General features: G+C 45.9%; 1 protein-coding gene across 3 annotated transcripts in view; it reads left to right on the top strand.

Moving 5' to 3' along the window:
• LOC144611549 (casein kinase I) overlaps nucleotides 1-21580 on the top strand; it is a 53627-nt gene that overhangs the window by 16843 nt on the left and 15204 nt on the right. For all 3 annotated transcript variants that reach the window (XM_078430697.1, XM_078430698.1, XM_078430699.1), the window contains exons 3-6: nucleotides 7589-7699; nucleotides 14734-14882; nucleotides 18484-18712; nucleotides 19550-19720. In XM_078430697.1, coding sequence (XP_078286823.1) covers nucleotides 7589-7699; nucleotides 14734-14882; nucleotides 18484-18712; nucleotides 19550-19720 — 660 coding nt within the window. The remainder of the gene's footprint in view (nucleotides 1-7588; nucleotides 7700-14733; nucleotides 14883-18483; nucleotides 18713-19549; nucleotides 19721-21580) is intronic.

Below are 21580 nucleotides of genomic sequence, written 5' to 3' on the forward strand. Positions count from 1 at the left end.
AAGATATTGGAACACGAGGAACTACAAATAGACAATAGGTGCAGGAGGAGGCCATTCGGCCCATCGAGCCACCACCGCCATTCAATATGATTATGGCTGATCATTCTCAATCAGTACCCCGTTCCTGCCTTATGCAGGTTTACAAAAAAAGGGCCAAGTGCTGGAGTAACTGCTGAAGGGTCCTGACCCGAAACGTTACCAATCCATGTTTTCCGGAGGTGCTGCCTGACCTGCTGGATTACTCCAGCGTTTTGGGTCCTTAAACTGGCATCTGTAGTTCTTTGTCTCTATACGCTTGGATATTGAAACTATTGGTCAAATTGTTGGGCAAATAATTTAGAGATGCAGCATGGAAGCAGGCCCTTCGGCCCACCGAATCCCTGCCGACCATGATCCCTGTGTGCTAACGCTATCCCACACGCACTAAGGACAATTTACAATTTTATCAAGCCAATTAGCCTATAAACCAGCGCATCTTTCGAGTGTGGAAAGAAACTGGAGCACCCGGAGAAAACCCACCCAGGTCCAAACTCTGTACAGACAGCGTCCTTAGTCAGGGTTGAACCCGGGTCCTTGGCACCGTGAGGCAGCAACTCTACCGCTGCGCCACCCAGATATTAAAGAAGTTCTTTGGAGGGAGAAAGATGGAGAGACCTGGTGTCAAACTAATTTATTCTTTTGGAGAAGAGAAATGTATATCTGACTTAATATTAGAGTATTATATAAATGACAGATGTGACGTGGATAGTTGCGACTAATCCCCACTGTGGGTGAATGCTCCTGCTCACCGTGCCTTCTAGAACTACTTATTTTAAAATTTCATTGAGTGATCGTGAGTCACGCCATTCATTTGAGTTTCTATTTCTGTTATCAGAGGTAGAAATTTTGACATCGCCGTGACAAATTATTAGAATGCACAGCACTCTTTGAGCGTTTTCTTTGTGCTAGGGAATGGAATCGTTCTTGTGCTTGAATAAATTATGTGACTTGGGTCACCGATTGAATACTGGCCTGTCTCTACAAGAGTGGGCAAAACAAAAGTTTTTTGCCCTTTCCTCCAAAGAAGTCCTGTGAGTTTAAATTTAAAAAAAAAAAAAAGATTTGTTATTGTTTACCCCAAGTCAAATCTGACATTGTCATGTGGATCTTTAGTTCTCTGAATAACTCGCTTTGCCTGAGACAGATGAGATGAGATTATCTCCGCATCATGTTCAGCACAGACATGATGGGCCGAACAGCCTGTTCCCGTGCTGTACCTTTCTAAGTTCGAAGGCAGACTCAAAAAGCTGGAGTGGCTCAGCGGGACAGGCAGCATCTCTGGAGAGAAGGAACGGGGTTGACGTTTTGGGTCGAGACCCTTTCTTTTTTATATGTTTTATTGAGCTTCACAAAAATACAAATGAGAATTCATTTTACAATTATGCACAGTAAAAGGGGAAGAAAAGAAAAAGACAAACAAACACAAAGAGAGAGATTTTCGAGAGTTGTATGGTTTGATTGACAGTTTTGATAGTAGGTAAGTTGTACCATATCACGTTACAATTACACTGGATGCGAAACATTGCCGTACATAGAGTGCCTCAGCGGGACAGGCAGCATCTCTGGAGAGAAGGAACGGGTGACGTTCTGGGTCGAGACCCCTTCTAAGTTCTGTCTTTACCTGACTCTGAAAGCATTGCCGTGCTGCCCAACCAGACCATAGTTCTCTGACTAGTTTCACTGTCCTCTTCCTTAATTTTACTGTTTGTGTACTTTGTTCTCGCCTTCCCCTCAGCCAACAATGAACTATTCTACATTTCTTTGATCAGCGTCCCCTTTGATGTGTCCTTTTCACATCTTACATTCTCTTTGTACCCTTCTGTATCTCTAGTTTCCCTCTCCCCGATTCTCAGTCTAAAAAGGGGTCTCGACCTGAAACGTCGCCCATTCCTTCTCTCCAGAGATGCTGCCTGTCCCGCTGAGTTTCTCTAGCTTTTTGTGTCTATCTTCAGTGTAAACCAGCGTCTGCAGTTCCTTCCTATGCAACCCATATCTGTGTTTGCTCTGTTTTCCTTTGTGCCCACCTACCCAAGCCCGTAATGCAAGTAGGTTTGTGTTCCACGGTCGGACTTGAGGCCTTAAAACGCAGACTGACCCTCTGCAGGATGACCTCAGCATCCCATCACACTTTCATCCTGTTCAGATAAGCTAGACCACTCTTGTCTGGTTTATATTGATCTGTGGACCATGGCAAAAAAGGAAGGAGTTCTCCTTGTGGATATCTGCTAAACATGAAACAGCATAGAAACAGGCCCCTTAAGCTCACAATGTCCATGCCAAATACAATGCTAAGTTAAACTAATCTCTTCCTGTTTGTCATCTGTATATTTCCTCCATTTTCTGCATGTCCATGTGCCTTTCTAAAAGCCTCTAAAATGCCACTATCATATCCCCCTCCACCAGCCACTGCTAATAAAAAGAAATCTTGCCCTGTACATCTCCTTTAACTGAGCTATTTGGTCACTTCTGATTAACTTTGTAGACTATCCATGTGGTACAGGATGCCCAGTAACGGCAACTTGCAGAGTGCTTAGATGTCAAAGATGTTTTATGGGAATCTTGCATTTATAGTACCTCCTATTGCCTTTTTTAAAGAATATCCTGAAGGATTGTGAAGTGCTACTGAAAGATGCTCACTGGTGTAGATGACATAGCGAAGACTTGGTTGTGGGGTAAATTCTAGGTTATGGAGGACCAGACATGTGAAGATCAAACTTTACACACATTCTGTTTAAACATAAACCATTTGAAGAGTCACTGCAACCTAAAAAATCACATGCCTGTATTCTCTCGAGATGCTGCCCGACGTGCTGAATTACTCCAGCACGTTGTCTTTTTTTTCGTAAATGAGCATCTGCAGCTACTCGTTTCTAAAAGAACATAGTGGTGTGTATAAAAATCTAAGGCTGCTCTTGGTGCCGTTACTACCAGATAAACGAGAAACGTTTCTTGCCATCATGCAAGAAAATAACTTGATATCTTCTTCCCCAGGTCAAACAGTCAAAAACATCCCCATATAAACTCTTGGGTCGAACATCAGTTAAGATTGGAATCTGAAGTAGTTGGTAGTTTAAACTCGCCAGTACTATTATGGAGGACAATTTAAAAGGAAATTCAATTAGCAATCATTAAAATTAGAAGTTAACTTTGGAAACGAGGAACTGCAGATGCTGGCTTACACACAAGGATGCAGTGCTGGAGTAACTCGGCGGGTCTGGCAGCATCTCTGGGGAGTATAGATAGGGTCGGGACCTTCGTTCAGACTGCAGAAGGGTCCTGACCAGAGATGTCACACCTGCTGCCTCACCTGGTGAGTTACTGCAGCACTTTGTACAAGAGCGCAGGAACCCCTTTAGTTTCTACATTGTGGTGTCCAGAGTAGATTCTGGTGTTCATTTGCCCAGAGTGGCTCTTAAATTCACAGCCTCTGAACTCTGGATGGAAGTTTGCATTTGATATCATTAACAGGGTGTATTTTGGCATCTTTATTTTGTTGAAGAGTACAAAAATTTAATTTGCTTTATATGCTATTATAGACAATAGACAATAGGTGCCGGAGGAGGCCATTCGGCCCTTCAAGCCAGCACCGCCATTCAATGTGATCATGGCTGATCATTCTCAATCAGTACCCCGTTCCTGCCTTCTCCCCATACCCCCTGCCTCCGCTATCCTTAAGAGCTCTATCTAGCTCTCTCTTGTTATTATCTTAATTTCATTCTGATTTCTCATTTTCTTCAGTACTATGGCAGCTGCCGTGCTTTGGAAAGGATAATACTATTAATCGTTATTGTTGAAGGTGAAACTATTCTTTGCCCGTACCAATAGGGCCTACATTTTAAATATTACTGGACTGGCAATTAGTACAAAGTTATCTAGTCAGACTTGCTTGCCTAGACTTGCCCTTTCTGCAGGCTGTTCCTGTGGTAGCATGATAACACGATGGCGCAGAAGTAGGGTTGCTGCCTTACCGCACCAGAGGCGTGGGTTTGATCCAGAGTACAGGTGCTGATTGTACGGCGTTTGTACGTTCTCCTCGTGACCTGCCTGGGTTTTCCCCGGATCGGCTCTGGTTTTCTCCCGCACTCCAAAGATGTGCAGGTTTCTAGGTTAATTGGCTTCTGTATCATTTGTATATTGTCCCTAGTGCATAGGGTGGGGCTAGTGTAAGGGAATCACTGGTCTGCATGGACTTGGTGGGCCTGTTTCAGCGCTGAACGTCCTCTAAGTGCAGTCATAAATGAGTTATCCCGTTGTTTCCATTAGGACACCATGGCATCCAGGCAGAAGCTGTGTGGCAGGGAAAAGTTGGGCAGGTTCATTGGTTTTGTGCAAGAAATGAGCATAGGATTCACCCTGAAGAGAGACGTGACTGTAGATGCTGGAATTTCGAGCAAATGGACCAAAGGTGCTGGAGGAACCAGCTGCGTTCAGACCATCGCCCTGAAGAAGAGTTCTGAAACAAAACATCACCAATCCATGTTCTCCAGCGATGCTGCCTGACCTGAGTTACTCTTGCACTTTGTGTCCTTTTGAATAACCCAGCATCTGCAGTTCCTAGTTTCTGCACTTTGTTTTTGATGTGACAGAATTAGCCCTGTGTGCAGTTTACGTTTTTCTCCTAACTGGAAATATGTTGCAAAAGGGGTTCCCTCCTGAAGTGAAGAACACTGTTCATGGGTTCTAGGAGCACAATAAGGCCATTCGGCCCATCAAGTCTACTACATTCAATCATGGCTGATCTGTCTATCCCTTTCAACCCCATTCTCCTTCCTTCACCCCATAACCCCTGATAACCGTACTAATAATAATAATCTGTCAATCCCTGCCTTAAAAATATCCATCAATTTGCCATCCACAATGAATTCCACAGAGATTGCCGTCAGAGATTGACTAAAGAAGTTCCCCCTTGCCTCTTTTCTAAAGGTACGTTATTTTATTCTGAGACTATGACCTCTGGTCCTAGACTCTCCCACTAGTGGAAACATCCTCTCCACATCCACCCTGTCCAGGTCTTTCACTATTCGGCAAGTTTCAAGGAGGTCCCCCACTCAAGGGGATTTGAGTATAGGAGCAGGGAGGTTCTGCTGCAGTTGTACAGGGCATTGGTGAGACCACACCTGGAGTATTTCGTACAGTTTTGGTCTCCTAATCTGAGGAAAGACATTCTTGCCATAGAGGGAGTACAGAGAAGGTTCACCAGATTGATTCCTGGGATGGCAGGACTTTCATATGAAGAAAGACTGGATAGACTCGGCTTGTACTCGCTGGAATTTAGAAGATTGAGGGGGGATCTTATAGAAACATATAAAATTCTTAAGGGGTTGGACAGGCTAGATGCAGGAAGATTGTTCCCGATGTTGGGGAAGTCCAGAACAAGGGGTCACAGTTTAAGGATAAGGGGGAAGTCTTTTAGGACCGAGATGAGAAAGTTTTTTTTCACACAGAGAGTGGTGAATCTGTGGAATTCTCTGCCACAGAAGGTAGTTGAGGCCAGTTCATTGGCTATATTTAAGAGGGAGTTAGATGTGGCCCTTGTGGCTAAAGGGATCAGGGGGTATGGAGGGAAGGCAGGTACGGGATACTGAGTTGGATGATCAGCCATGATCATATTGAATGGCGGTGCAGGGTCGAAGGGCCGAATGGCCTACTCCTGCACCTATTTTCTATGTTTCTAATCTCCAGCGAGTACAGGCCCAGTGCCGTCAAACGCTCATCGTTATATAACGACATAGCTTCTGGACTGAGGTTCAGCTGGTGGATTTGAAGGCCAAATGGAGATGGTTGGTTTCCCTTTTAGGGGGCAGTGCCCTTTCTGACTTTGTTTGCAAACTCTTCGGAAGCTAGCTTGCATCTTTCAGTTTCTGCTGTGTACTGAAGGTGCTCTCCCACTGTGGACCTAATGGGCTGTGGTCTTTGATATTATTCATCGTGTCAGTCAGGCAAGAAATTCATGGGTAGTTTCCCGGCCGAGGTTAATCCTCGAAACCACAGTAACTCCCCCTTAGGAGCTTTGTGTTTTCTTTTCCTTTTACTATAGTTCTATGACCATGGGTCCAGTTTAAACCGTCTCGCCGATCTAACCCAGCCAGCTGAGAACATAAATTGTTATTTTTGAGGTTGCGTTGTTTAGTGCCACACCAAACAGGTTCTGTCCAGGCACAAAAAGCTGGAGTAACTCATCAGGACAGGCGGCATCTCTGGAGAGAAGGAATGGGTGATGTTTTGGGTCAAGACCCTTCTATAGATTTAGAGATACAGCGCAGAAACAGGCCCTTCAGCCCACCGGGTCCGCGCCGCCCAGCGATCCCCGCACACTAACACTATCCAACACCCTCTAGGGACAATTTTTACATTTGCCCAGCCGATTAACCTACACACCTGTACGTCTTTGGAGTGTGGGAGGAAACCTAAGATCTCGGAGAAAACCCACGCAGCTCACGGGGAGAACGTACAAACTCCGTACAGACGGCGCCTGTAGTCAGGATCGAACCTGAGTCTCCTGCACTGCATTCGCTGTAAGGCAGCAACTCTACCGCTGCGCCACCGTGCCGCCAGGCTGGTTAGGGGTCAGGGAAATGAGAAATATAGGCAGTGATGTGGAGAGATAAAGAATGAATGAAAGATATGCAAAAAAGTAATGATGATAAAGGAAACGGGCCATTGTTAGCTGTTTGTAGGGTGAAAATGAGAAGCTGGTGTGACTTGGGTGGGGCAGGGATAGAAAGAGAGGTAATGCCAGAGCTTCCTGAAGTGAGAAATCAATATTCATATATTCATATTTATACCACTGGGCTGTAAGCTGCCCAAGCGAAATACGAGATGCTGTTCCTCCAATTTGTGTTTATCCTCACTCTGACAATGGAGGAGACCGAGGACAGAAAGGTCATAGGAATGGGAAGGAGAATTAAAGTGTCCAGCAACCGGGAGATCAGGTAGGTTCAGGTGGGCTGAGCGAAGGTGTTCCGCGAAACAGTCGCCCAGTCTGGTCTCGCCGATGTATAAGAGTCCACATCATACTAGTGTCGGCAAGCCTGTAGCAGAGCATATCTGGTGCTTTAGATGTGTAGGAAGGAACTGCATGCAGATGCTGGTTTAAAACGAAGATGGACTCAAAACCTGTAATAACTCAGCAGGTCAGTCAGCATCTCTATAGAAAAGGAGGAAGTGATGTTTTGGGTCGAGAGCCTTCTTCAGGCTGACCCTTTCTTCAGGAAAGGGAAACGAGAGATATAGATGGTGATGTAAAGAGATGTGGACAAAATGAATGAAAGATATGTAAAAAAGTAAAGATGATTAGAAAACAGGCCAGTGTTAACTGTGGCCGAGGTGAGAACAAGTTCAGATAATGAGAATCTATATGACTTTGGAGCTGGTACGACTTGGGTGGGGGAGGGATGGAGAGAGGAAATGCATGGTTTATTATCGAATACTGATGGCTCCTTCCCTCCCCCCCTCCGTTGCGAGCTCTGTTTTGGTAGTGGGGGGGGTGGAGAAGGTCCAAAAGAGGGCAAGTGGTTGTTTTACATTCTTCACCCCCTCTGTTTTACAGGTGCAAACATAGCTACTGGAGAAGAAGTTGCAATAAAGTTGGAATGTGTCAAAACGAAACACCCACAGCTCCACATCGAAAGCAAGTTTTACAAAATGATGCAAGGAGGAGGTGAGTCTGGGAACAGTGTGCGGAGACCGGCCGAGAGTGAAAATGTGACAACTGTCTCTGGCCTTTGACGGTCTGTACCTGTATTGTTGCATTTTCTGGCATCTAACCACAACTGTTTGCCCCACCAACCTACACAATTACAGGTCCACCACGTTTTTTTCTGGCGCAGTGGTAGAGTTGCTGCCTTACAGCACCAGAGACCTGGGTTCGATCCCGAGTACAGGTGCTGTCGAGAAGGAGTTTGTACGTTCCCCCGTGCCCGTGTGGATTTTCCCTGAGATTTTCGGTTTCCTCCCACACTCCAAAGCCGTAAAGGTTTGTAGGTTAATTGGCTTGGTATGAATGTAAATTGTCCCTAATGTGTGTAGGATAATGTTGGTGTGCGGGGATCGCTGGTCGGCGTGGACATGGTGGGCCGAAGGGCCTGTATCTCTAAACTAAAAACTAAACGCCCTTGGTTCCAGAGCCTTAAGGAGGTACTTGTCCTTCGGTGGGAGGCAACATACAACCTGAAAATTTGGTTCAGAAGTCGGCTATGGGAACAGATCTGCCTGCTCCGGCCGGGCCGGAGTTTCAGAGTCCTGGCCGCGGGGGGGGGGGGGGGGAAATTTAACCGTCCAAATGGCCGCAGAAGTCCCGATGAGGTCCCAGCCTAGATGCCACATTTTCAGGGGGGTTTCAAGAGCATTCTCGTAATTTTGTCCTGTTGGAAGGAGGGGCAAGCCACCAGTGACTGGAAAACGCTGGTGGGACTGCATTTCTGTTCACTCGTTTAATTGCTTCTCTGAAGAAGTTAAATGCCTCGGTCTGATCCGAAACGTCACCTATTCCTTCTCTCCCGAGATGCTGCCTGACAATAGACAATAGGTGCAGGAGGAGGCCATTCGACCCTTCGAGCCAGCACCGTCATTCAATGTGATCATGGCTGATCATTCTCAATCAGTACCCCGTTCCTGCCTTCTCCCCGTACACCCTGACTCCGCTATCCTTAATCATATCATCATATCATATCATATATATACAGCCGGAAACAGGCCTTTTCGGCCCACCAAGTCCGTGCCGCCCAGCGATCCCCGTACATTAACACTATCCTACACCCACTAGGGACAATTTTTACATTTACCCAGCCAATTAACCTACATACCTGTACGTTTTTGGAGTGTGGGAGGAAACCGAAGATCTCGGAGAAAACCCACGCAGGTCACGGGGAGAACGTACAAACTCCTTACAGTGCAGCACCCGTAGTCAGGATCGAACCTGAGTCTCCGGCGCTGCATTCGCTGTAAAGCAGCAACTCTACCGCTGCGCTACCGTGCCGCCCTATTAAGAGCTCTATCTAGCTCTCTCTTGAATGCATTCAGAGAATTGGCCTCCATTGCCTTCTGAGGCAGTGAATTCCACAGATTCATAACTCTCTGACTGCAAAAGTTTTTCCTCATCTCAGTTCTAAATGGCCTACCCCTTATTTTTAAACTGTGGCTCCTTGTTCTGGACTCCCCCAACATTGGGAACATGTTTCCTGCCTCTAACGTGTCCAACCCCTTAATAATTTTATACGTTTCAATAAGATCTCCTCTCATCCTTCTAAATTCCAGTGTATACAAGCCTAGTCGCTCCAGTCTTTCAACATTTGACAGTCCCGCCATTCCGGGAATTAACCTAGTATTTCATGTCCATCTTCGGTGTAAACGAGCATTTGCCGTTCCTTCCGACACACATGCCTTATGTTGTTCTCTTGCACTCTTCATTTCTTGGGTGAGTCCATATTTCTTGGGCGAGTCCAAATGGAGAGACACTGCAGTGGAATCACTTTGAACTGTGAAGATTTGTTGTGAGATTCGGCTGAGAGTGTCTTTTCTCCACCTCTTGAAAATTTCTTTTTGTATTTGACCAAATGTCCCCACTGTGGTTCAGTGAAAAGTTACATTTGGTCTTTTTTGTCTCGTTTAATGTCGGGTGTGAATTTCAACAAGTTGAAGCTAATTGAAGTTTAGGGTGTTGTAAGAGAGGATGTTTGTGTCGGAACTGATGAAACTGAAGTGCATTTGCGAGAAGGGGAAGGAAAGAAAACTGCAGATGCTGGTTTAAATCGAAGGTAGACACGAAATGCTGGAGTAACTCAGCGGGTCAGGCAGCATCTCTGGAGTCACGGGGAGAACGTGGCTGAAGTCTGAAGAAGGGTCTCGACCCGAAACGTCACCCATTCCTTCTCTTCCGAGATGCTGCCTGACCTGCTGAGTTACTCCGGCATTTTGTGTCTACCTTCGATTTAAACCAGCATCTGCAGTCTTTTCCTAAGTAAACTGTGTTGCCGGATTGGATGCTGTTCAGAAATTCTCTGTTCCATCTGGGCTTGTTTGAGTCATCCCAAAATAGGAGATGAAGGCTGGATATGTACTGTCTGACAACACATGTCGCCATGCCTGATATTTTGGGGACCTTGCCAGGGAACGTGGGTGGGAATGAAATGACTGTTTCAATTCCTCCTTGGTGACCCGTCTGGTGACGCAGACTTGCCCAGAATAGATGACCAGAGGATGTAAGTTTAAGGTGAAAGGGAAAAGATTTAATAGGACAAGGGGATCTGAGCTAAAGGGAGTGGTTGAGTAGGCCTGGACTCCACTCCTTGGAGGATGAGGGATGATCTTATAGAGGTGTATAAAATCATGAGAGGAATAGATCGGGTAGACGCACAGAGTCTCTTGCCCAGAGTAGGTGATTCAAGGACCAGAGGACACAGGTTTAAGGTGAAGGGGAAAAGATTTAATAGGAATCTGCAGGGTAACCTTTTCACACAAAGGGTGGTGGGTGTGTGGAACGAGCTGCCAGAGGAGGTAGTTGAGGCAGGAACTATCCCAACATTAAAGGAGCAGTTAAACAGGTACAGGGATAGGTCAGGTTTGGAGGGATATGGGCCAGATGCTACGATGTCCATAGCTACGGTGATTGGTGTTCAATAATCACAACTGACTTCCTTTGAGCTATTTATTATTCCAGTTACAGAAGTTTGCCTTTTTGATGCCTATTGGTTTGGATAAGTTAGGATGCGAGGTTAGGTTAGGGTAGATTAGGAACTGCAGATTTAAACCAAAGATAGACACAAAATGCTAGAGTAACTCAGCAGGACAGGCAGTCTCTGGCGAGAAGGAATGGGTGACGTTTCGGGTTCAGGTTCTGAAGAAGGGTCTCGACCTGAAATGTCACCCATTCCTTCTCTCCAGAGATGCTGCCCGTCCCGCTATGTCTATCTTGGGTTTGGTGAGGTTAGGATGTTAAGATATTGGTTAGGATTCCAGAGGCCCTCCTTGTTTGCTCAAATGTTGGCTTTCATGTCAAGCAAAGTTGCTCTTCTGGGATTCAGCCCTGGTCTGAACATGGGCCAAAGAAATGTGATCAGATCTGGAGCAGAGTTGCCTTAAGTGAAATCTAACTTGGCATGGACAAGTATGTTTATTTGCAAGTGCATGCTGCCTGACTGTACTGTCAAGCTTTTGTTGTTTTGCGAGGAGACTGGGTACTCACAGTCCGGATTTGGATTTGTCTGCTTCCTGTGAACTGCTGCTGCTTGAGCAGTTTTATACATTAAAGGACACAGAGTGCTGGAGTAACTCAGTGAGTCAAGCAGCATCTCTGGAGAACATGTCGGGTGACACTTTGGGTCAGGACCTTCATACGTTGAAGAAGGATCCGACCTGAAACGCCACCCATCTGTATTTTTAGAGATGCTGCCAGAACCCCTGAGATACTCCAGCACTTTTCCTCTTTTTTGTTAAACGGCACCTGCAGTTCCTTGTATCTACAGATGGACACAAAAGGCTGGAGTAGAAAGTGAAGAAGAAAAGATATAATAGGAATCTGCAGGGTAACTTTGTCAAACAGAGGGTGGTGGGGGTATGGAACGAGCTGCCAGAGGAGGTAGTTGAGGCAGGGACTATCCCATCGTTTAAGAAACATTAAGACAGATACATGGACAGAACGGTTTTGGAGGGATATGGATCAAGCGCAGGCAGGTGGGACTAGTGTAGCTGGGGCATGTTGGCCGGTGTGGGCATGTTGGGCCGAAGGGCCTGTTTCCGCACTGTATCACTCTATGACTTGCACTATCCTACACACACTAGGGCCAATTTACATTTATACCATGCCAATTAGCCTACAAACCTGTATGTCTTTGGAGCGTGGGAAGAAACTGAAGACATCGGAGAAAACCCAAGTGAGTCCAGAGTGTTTTATTGTCAGTGTCCCAGATAGAACAATGAAATTCCTACTTAGTGCAGCACAACAGAATATGTAAACATAGTACACTGCAAACAATACGATAAACAAGAAGAAAAAGAGTTCAGTGTGTATATACACACATACCCACAAGTACACGTATGTATGTATGTATATATATATATATATGTATGTATGTATATATATATATATATATGTATATACACACACACATACATATACATACACATACTTTAAAAATAAACATGAGGAGGCCGTACAAACTCTGTACAGACTACCCGTAGTCGGGATCGAACCTGGGTCTCTGTCACTCGACCATCACATCTTTGTTATATAATCCTGCTCCTGTTTCTGCACGCCTCCTCTTTCTCGCCCAATGCCTCTACGTGACATCGGATGTAAAACTGTCAAATGGAATGTCAAAGAGTCGCGTGTCCTTGCACAAAATACAATTGCCCACTCAATAGCTGCCAAAAAAAACCCAGCTTTTATGTTTAAATTATAGCCCATATGTAATATTAAGTGTCCATTATGTATTTGCAGAGTGGTCAAACACCTTTCAATGCATAATCATCTATATACTAAAACTCTTGTTTGTTTGTTTGTTTGTTCCTGAACTACAGCCAAAACGGTACACGATAGCGCGACAATTTTAGGCCCACCTAAAACCGTCGTCCATTTGGTGCTAATGGAAGAAGTTGCATTGAAATGGGTGTTATATTTTTTAAGTTATTCACATTTTGAAGTTGAAATATCTATCTCAGGGATTTGCGGGGGGAGGGAGGGAGGATAAGGGGGGGTTGGGGGGGAGGGAGGAGAGGGTGCTGCACCAATGCAGGAGAGGTTTGGGCCCAACGGGTCCACTTGGCCTAGTTTTCTCTAGGGTTTATCCTTTCATGTCCAACTGTGCCGGTTTCTTAATTCTGTGTGCGTGCAAGTGTGTGGGAATTGAAAGGTGTTCCTGTGGGGACAGTTTAACCACCTCCCAGATTACGGATGATTGCTAAACAACGACATGATTAGTGAGGAAGTTGCATGTTTGGATCTGCTGTGTTGTAACAGTTGACTCCATGTTAGTTGAGTATTTAAAATCTTGCAGTCAAAGATTACTGTGAATGCACACAATCTTTATACTCAGACTCTTGTTGGTTTGTTCCTGAACTACAGCCAAAACGGTACACGATAGCGCGACAATTTTAGGCCCACCTTACTCACCGTCGTCCCTTTGCTAATGGAAGAAATTTCATTGAAATGGGTGTTATATTTTTTAAGTTATTCACATTTTAAAATTTAAATCTATCTCCTAGGAGGGAGGGGGGGGTGGAGGAGGGAGGGGGGGGGTTGAGGGGGATGGAGTGGGGAAGGGGAGTGGGGGAGGGGTTGGAGGGAGGGGGGTTAAGGGGGATGGAGTGAGGAGGGAGGACGGGAGGATAGGGTGCTGCACCAATGCAGGAGAGGTTTGGGCCCAACGAGTCCACTTGGTCTAGTGATTTTTTTAAAATCAAACCTCGTTCTGGATATTAAAGCGTGTTAATTCGAGCCGGACGATGCACAATCTCATGCACGGTGTGGCTATGGAGGCCAAGTCAATGGGTATTTTTAAGGTGTAAATTGACAGATTCTTCATTAGTACAGGTATCCGGGGTTATGGGGCGAAGGCAGGAGATTGAGATGGAGAGGGAAAGATGGATCAGCCATGATTGAAATGAGGAGTAGGCTTGATGGGCCGAATGGCCTAATTCTGCTCCTAGAACCTATGAATTTATGAAGAATTGGAAGTGTTACTTTCTACCAATGCAATTATCCCTCGTTTCCCACGGTACTTTTAACCTGCGTCTTCTTCAGAGGTGCAACGTTTATGAGCATGGACTTGTGTGATTACACGCAATTTTAAGATGTCTGAGCAGTATTCCCGTGTTCCTACTGCGACGGTTTAGTTTAGAGATATAGTGCGGAAACGGGCCTTTCTGCCCACCGAGTCTGCACTGGCCAACGATTTCCCCATGCACTAACACTATCCAACACACACTAGGGACAGTTTTACATTCATACCAAGCCAATTAACCTACAAACCTGAAGGTCTTTGGAGTGTGGGAGGAAACCGAAGATCTCGTTTAAAAAAAAACTTTAAAAAAACCCACGCTGGTCACGGGGAGAGTGTATTAACTCCGTACAGACAAGTACCCATAGTCAGGATCGAACCTGGGTCTCTGGCGCTGTGAGGCAGTAGCTCCACAGTGTCACCCTTGTGCACGTGATGGTGAGCACAACACTGAATCTTATCCTAAGTGGTTACAGATGGTGTCTGCCAGATTTTCTATTGTGTGTGTATTGGCTGCTTGCTGCAGCAAAACATCTTTCAGTTCTTGAGTCACCAGCACGTGTTGATTACACAGTAAAAACAATTGGGTCATGTGCAAATTATATATTGTCAGCCAGTTGCAGCCACCACAGTTATCGGCCAAGTGCTGTGTCCTGGCAAGAGGAGGTCAATTATAGCAACTGCTCTTTCCCTTTCAATTGAGCAGGATTATGTTGTTGTTATTAACCAGCAGTTCGCTTGGTGGTTGGACGCAAAATGTTGGAGTAACTCAGCGGGACAGGCAGCATCTCTGGAGAGAAGGAATGGGTGACGTTATGGGTCGACCCATAACTTCACCCATTCCTTCTCTCCACGGGTGCTGTCTGTCCCACTGAGTCGCAGCAGCATTTTGTGCCCATCTTCGGCGTAAACCAGTTCCTTCCTACGCGTTTGCTTTGGCGGCTATGTGCGACTGATGTTTGGATTCTCTTGCCCGCAGTTGGGATCCCTTCCATTAAATGGTGCGGCGCCGAGGGGGATTACAACGTGATGGTGATGGAGCTCCTCGGGCCCAGTCTCGAAGACCTCTTCAACTTCTGCTCGCGCAAGTTCAGTCTGAAGACCGTGCTGCTCCTGGCAGACCAGATGGTATGGATGAGCCTTCGTAACGTGCGGCCAATCTGAGCGGCGTAGCTGGAAAATGGGGAAGGGTTTATGGAACCACCAAAGAATAAAATGAACTTGGATTAAATTTTCAAATTTGGAAAGAGAACAAAAGATATATTTTCTCATGCTATCATAAGTGATAGGATACGAATTAGGCCATTCGGCCCATCCAGTCTAATAGAAAATAGGTGCAGGAGGAGGCCATTTGGCACTTCAAGCCAGCACCGCCATTCATTGTGATCATGGCTGATCATCCACAATCAGTAACCCGTGCCTGCCTTCTCCCCATATCCCTTGATTTCGCTAGCCCCTAGAGCTCTATCTAATTCTCTCTTTAAATTCATCCAGTAAATTGGCCTCCACTGCCTTCTGTGGCAGAGAATTCCACAAATTCACAACTCTCTGGGTGAAAAAGTTTTTTCTCATCTCGGTTTTAAATGGCCTCTCCATTATTCTCAGACGGTGGCCCCCTGGTTCTGGACTCCCCCCAACATTGGGAACATTTTTCTCCTCCGTTTCAAATCATGGCTGATCTATCTCTCCTAACCCCATTCTCCTGCCTTCTCCCCATAACCTCTGACACCCGTACAAATACAATGCAAATAATAATAATAACACAAAATTTAAAGGGCAAATGAGCAGGTATGGGGGATTGAAGATGGCATGTGAAACAAATACCAATACTTAACATGATGGGGAATACTAATCAAAATTCTCTGCGGTGTTTTTTCTTGTCAAATTGTGTCCACCCATTTCATATTATATATTTTCATATTTCAGATACAACGCGGAAACAGGCCTTTTCGGCCCACCAAGTCTGCGCCGCCCAGCGATCCCCGCACATTAACACTATCCTACACACACTAGGGACAATTTTTACATTTACCCAGTCAATTAACCTACATACCTGTACGTCTTTGGAGTACATTTGTCTCTTGTCCAGCAATACTTTGGTTTAGAGATACAGGGCGGAAAACAGGCCCTTTGGCCTACCGAATCCGCACCGACCAGCGATCCCCACACACAAACACTAGTCCTACACACACTAGGGACAATTTACAATTATCCCATGCCAATTAACCTACAAACCTTTGGAGTGTGGGAGGATCCCGGAGAAACCCACGCATGTCATGGGGAGAACATCCAAGCTCTGTACAGATAACACCTGTAGTCAGGTTCAAACCCGGGACTCTGGCACTGTAAGGCAGTAGCTCTACCGCTACGCCACCGCGCTGCCCGAAAATCTTTGTACGGCAGCTTTTTCTGACGTGCTTTCTAAAACTTGGTCACTTTTAAATGGGGATGGGGTAGCTGATTTTCACTGGTCAATGTCAGAGTTGATAATGTCAAAATAATATATTAATGTCAATATAAATATTGGCACAAGCCTAGAATTATAACAATTTCCAAAACATTTCCCCCCTTCTGCCCACACTCAAAAATTGAGGTATTTGGGTTTGACCTTCATAAGCTCTTACTCCAGAGTCCAGATTCCATCTCTTGAGTTCACAGTAGGAAGTAACTTTTCAAAGGTGCTATATAAATGTAAAGTGTTACTATTTGTCATCTGGTGTTGAGGAAGGGCAAGAAATGCATCAATGGTCGACACATTTAATCAGCATGCACATCCGCCCAGCTTTTAATTCTCACCAAGAAAGCAATTATATCACCAGCAGGAGAGAGTTTTACTTGCAAGAGTTTCATGCTGAGGAGCAATGGACGGTGGCTAGAGCTGCTTCCTCACGGTGCCAGAGACCTGGGCTTGATCCTAACCTTGGGTGCTGTCTCTGGAGTTCGCACGGTCCCCTTTTCACTTCCGGCTACTCTGATTTCCTTCCCCGTGCCAAAGAAGTGTGCAAACGTACGCAAATTGGTGAGAACGTGGGGCACAACATAGAACTAGTGTGAACTTCGTCAGTGTGGACTGGGTGGGCCAAAGGGCCTGTTTCCATGCTAAATCTCCAAAACTAAGTGTCCAATTTCATGCTGACCATGGCAGGTTTTTTGGCGTGAGATGCAGTTGATTTATCTTTTCAACTTCTCATTTTCCCAGCTCAAGTTAAATAGTGTTTTATAACGAGGAACTGAAGCAAGGATTCGCGGGGCCTAAACTGAACAAATGAGGAACCCGTGGGTTGTTAGTTCTTGAAACTCCAGATTACGTATCAGAAACGTTTTTAACACAAATAATAAATCCCTGCTGGCGATCTGAAACGAGAAGTGTAATTGTTGGAAATGCTCAGCAGGTTAGGCAGCATCTGCGAGATGCTAAAGTGCACATAGAAGTTTAAAATGTAGAGGAGGAAGGGAACAAACAGGAAGGTTTGACAGAGGTGGGGGAAGTTAAATAAAAGGCAGGGGATGAAAGAAGGTGATAATGGGACACAGCAGAGGATGAAAAGAGGGTGGTGAATCTGTGGAATTCCTTGCTGCAGAAGGCTGTGGAGGCCAGGTCAGTGGATGTTTTTAAGGCAGAGATAGACAGATGATTAATGCGGTGTCAGGGGTTATGGGGAGAAGGCAAGAGAATGAGGTTAGGAGGGAGCAATAGGTCAGCCATGATTGAATGGTGGTGCAGACATGATTCTGCTCCTCTCTCTTATGACTATGAAAAGTGGAAACGGTGAGCCTTCTCCTTTGCAGAGGTGCTGTCTGAAAAAGGGAGCGGGCATCATCAAGAACCCACGCCACCGTGCCCAGACCCATCAGTCCTGCTGTCAGGAAGTAGGGGCGGCACGGTGGCACAGCGGTGGAGTTGCTGCCTCACAGCTCCGGTGACCCTGGATCGATCGTGACTGGGGTGCTGTCTGTCCGGAGTTTGTGTGTTCTCCCCATGTCCGAGTGGGTTTTCTCCGGTTTCCTCCCACGTTCCAATGATATGCAGGTTGATTGGCTTGTGTAAAATTGTAAATTGTCCCTAGTGCGTGTAGGATAGTGCTCGTGTACGGGGAATGCTGGTCGGCGTGGGCTCGGTGGGCCCTAGGGGCTGTTTCTACGCTGTATCTCCATAACTAATCTAAAATAGATCTGGAAACTAATGTGCTGTTCCGGGAACAAGCTTCTTCCCAACAACCATCAGGCTCTTGAACGCTACGAACTCCAACTAAACAACAAACTGCCTGGGTTGAATTAGGGACCTTGGGCTTTGTGTTTTTGCATTATATCGAGTTTTTTAAATTTATTAAACGTTTTTTGTTTAATATTATCTGTTGAACTTTGTGTTTGCAATCAGTTGTGCTGCTGCAAGTAAGAATTCTTCGTATTTTGGGGCATTCCGGTGGCACAGAGGTGCAGAGGTAGAGTTGCTGCCTTAGAGCATTTGCGGCGCCGCAAACCCGGGTTCCATCCCGACTACGGCTGCTGTCTGTACGGAGTTTGTACGTTCTCCCCGTGGGCTTTCTCCGAGATCTTCGATTTCCTCGGTGGGCCGAGGGGCCTGTTTCTGTGCTGTCTCTTAACTAAACTAAAAAAATATCTGGCCGGAGCAGAAAGCCGGGTCTGGTGCATCTCCAATGTTCAGAAGCTGATAATGAGTCGCTGATGCACAATTCCTGTGCCTTTCTTCACTTTGCCGCCTCTCCAGATCAGTCGAATTGAGTATATTCATTCCAAAAACTTCATCCACCGCGATGTGAAACCAGACAACTTCCTCATGGGCTTGGGCAAGAAGGGGAATCTGGTTTACATCATCGACTTTGGCCTGGCCAAGAAATATCGCGACGCGCGGACTCACCAGCACATCCCATATCGGGAAAACAAAAATCTGACTGGTACAGCGCGGTACGCCTCCATCAACACCCACCTGGGCATCGGTAAGCGATCGGTGACTTACACACTGCAATCACTGCACAGCCTTTGTAGTTTCAGACAATATTGGAGGTAGGGGGGAGGAGGGCAGGGAGTGGGTGGTGGGAAGAGAAGGTTAGAGGAAGACAGATCTTCAATGACTGGGAAGGGAGCTTGTGTGTGTGTGAGAGAGATGGGAATGGAGGAGGAAAACAGTCCATGATTAATGCTGCAATTGGGCTCAGGAGGGAGAAGGCCACCTTAATGAACCGAACTTGTTCAAGTTTAAACTTTCAGCTTTAAATCTTAAGCTTAAAGTTTTTTAAGCTAAGTTTTAAACTTGGCATCATGTTCGGTACAAGTATTGTGGCCCGAAGGGTCTGTTCCTGTGCTGCACTGTTCCCTGTTTAATGAACCATCACGGGGGGTATGTGGAAGGAGCTGCCAGAGGAGGCATGTACTATAACAACTAGCACAGATAATTTTGCAGATATGTTCTTACGATGAGGGCCAGGAGTGGGGGGATTGGTGTGAAGAACAATGGAGGGCCCGGCGTGGGGGGATTGCCTGGAGGGAGGGGGGGGGGGGGGGAGAACAAAAAGGGGGACCTGGGGGGCGGGGGGGGGAATCTGTAATTTTGTAAGTGCCCTTTATGGGTGACTATTTGCATACCTTGGCAAGGTTTGCAAGCAAAGAATTTCACTGTGACAATAAAGTATTATCTTCTGTTGTACTGGGGGAAATTGAGAGATGCTTTTGGTTTGTGAATTTAGAGAATCCCTTAATGCCATTGCTAGTAACTCTTGAATTTAAATCTTGGCGCCTAGACTTTTTAAAATGAAAAAAAAAAAAAATCTCCACAGAGCAAAGTCGCCGTGATGACCTGGAGTCACTGGGTTACGTCCTGATGTATTTTAACTTGGGCTCGTTGCCATGGCAGGGACTGAAAGCGGCCACTAAACGGCAGAAGTACGAGCGCATCAGCGAGAAAAAGATGTCCACTCCAATCGAAGTGTTGTGCAAGAGCTACCCGTGTGAGTGCCCCTGGCATTGATGGGTGTTTGCTTTCCGCTCGGGTAATCGCGGCATCAAGTTAATTCCCATTTACCACCGGGTGGCGCAGCGTTAGAGTTGCTGCCTCGCGGTGCCACAGACCCGGGTTTGATCCCGACTACGGGTGCTGTCTACGGAGTTTGCACGTTCTCCCCGTGGGTTTTCTCAGAGATCTTTGGTTTCCTCCCACACTCCAAAGACGTACAGGTTTGTAGGTCAATTGGCTTGGTATGAGTGTAACTTGTCTCCAGTGTGTGTAGGATTGTGTTAATGTGCGGGGATCGCTGGTCGGCACGGGCTGGGTGGGTCGAAGGGCCTGTTTCCGCGCTGTATCTCTAAACAGCTACGTACAAGCCTATGGCTTGTACCACAGAAATGACATTCCCCACCTTTATTGACTTCAAGGCCCAAGAGTGTTTAATTATCTTATGTGCTGGGAATGGAACAAATGAAAATCTTTTACCCACGGAAGTCAGCCAGTTGAAGCTTTTATTAAAATCCTGCTGAACTCTGAACAATTGGGTACATATTAGCAGAGCGCTTTTCAAGGCTGGCAGCTTGTTCAACCCACATCCAGGGAACTTGGTATCACATTTAACCTCGCATAGCATCAGTGAACTCGGTGGTGATTAGATATTACTGAGACTACCAGCAAAAACTTGTTTTGGATTATAATCCCTTATGTTAAGAATAATATGGCAAAGCCGTTACTAAATTGAAATGTTTTGTCTGTGGACCTTTTAACGCAGGTGTTTTTTAGTACCTGCACATTAGGTATCCCATTATGTTAAGAGTATCACAAAATGCTGGAGTAACTCAGCAGGTCAGGCAGCATCCGGGAGAGAAGGAATGGGTGACGTTTCGGGTCGAGACCCTTCTTCAGTCTGAAGAAGGGTCTCGACCTGAAACGTCACCCATTCCTTCACTCCTAGATGCTGCCTGACCTGCTGAGTTACTACAGCATTTTGTGATATCTTCGATTGGTACCAGCATCTGCAGTTATTTTCCTACACCATTATGTTAAGAGCTCCGGTAACTCGCCTCGTCTGGGTTTGTCCATCCTAAATAGACAATAGACAATAGGTGCAGGAGGAGGCCATTCGGCCCTTCGAGCCTTACGAGCTCTTTCTAGCTCTCTCTTGAATGCATTCAGAGAATTGGCCTCTACTGCCTTCTGAGGCAGAGAATTCCACAGATTCACAACTCTGACTGAAAAAGTTTTTCCTCATCTCCGTTCTAAATGGCATACCCCTTATTCTTAAACTGAGGCCCCTTGTTCTGGACTCCCCCAACATTGGGAACATGTTTCCTGCCTCTAACGTGTCCAACCCCTTAATAATCTTATACGTTTCGATAAGATTCCCTCTCATCCTTCTAAATTCCAGTGTATACAAGCCTAGTCGCTCCAGTCTTTCAACATATGACAGTCCCGCCATTCCGGGAATTAACCTAGTAAACCTATGCTGCACACCCTCTGCCTTATGTCCTGGCCTACTGTTGATATAAGTGTGGTGAATCTGTGGAATTAAGTGCCACAGAAGGCTGTGGAGGTCAAGTCAATTGATTTTTTTTAGGCCGACGATGACAGATTCTTAATTAGTATTTGTGCCAGGGGTTATGGGGCGAAGGCAGGAGAATGGTGTTGAGAGGGAAAGATAGATCAGCCATGATTGAATGGCAGAGTATAGACTTGATGGGCCGAATGGCCTAATCCTCCCTAGAATTCATGAAATTATGAACCTACATATTCGAAGAAGCACAGAATTCCGGTTACATTTGATGCCTTCTTTGTTGACTATCGGTGAGTTTGTTTGCTTAGCGTCTGAAGGAACAAATTTCTG

Source organism: Rhinoraja longicauda, chromosome 40, assembly GCF_053455715.1.
Source record: "Rhinoraja longicauda isolate Sanriku21f chromosome 40, sRhiLon1.1, whole genome shotgun sequence".
In the NCBI taxonomy this organism is placed as follows: Eukaryota; Metazoa; Chordata; class Chondrichthyes; order Rajiformes; family Arhynchobatidae; genus Rhinoraja; species Rhinoraja longicauda.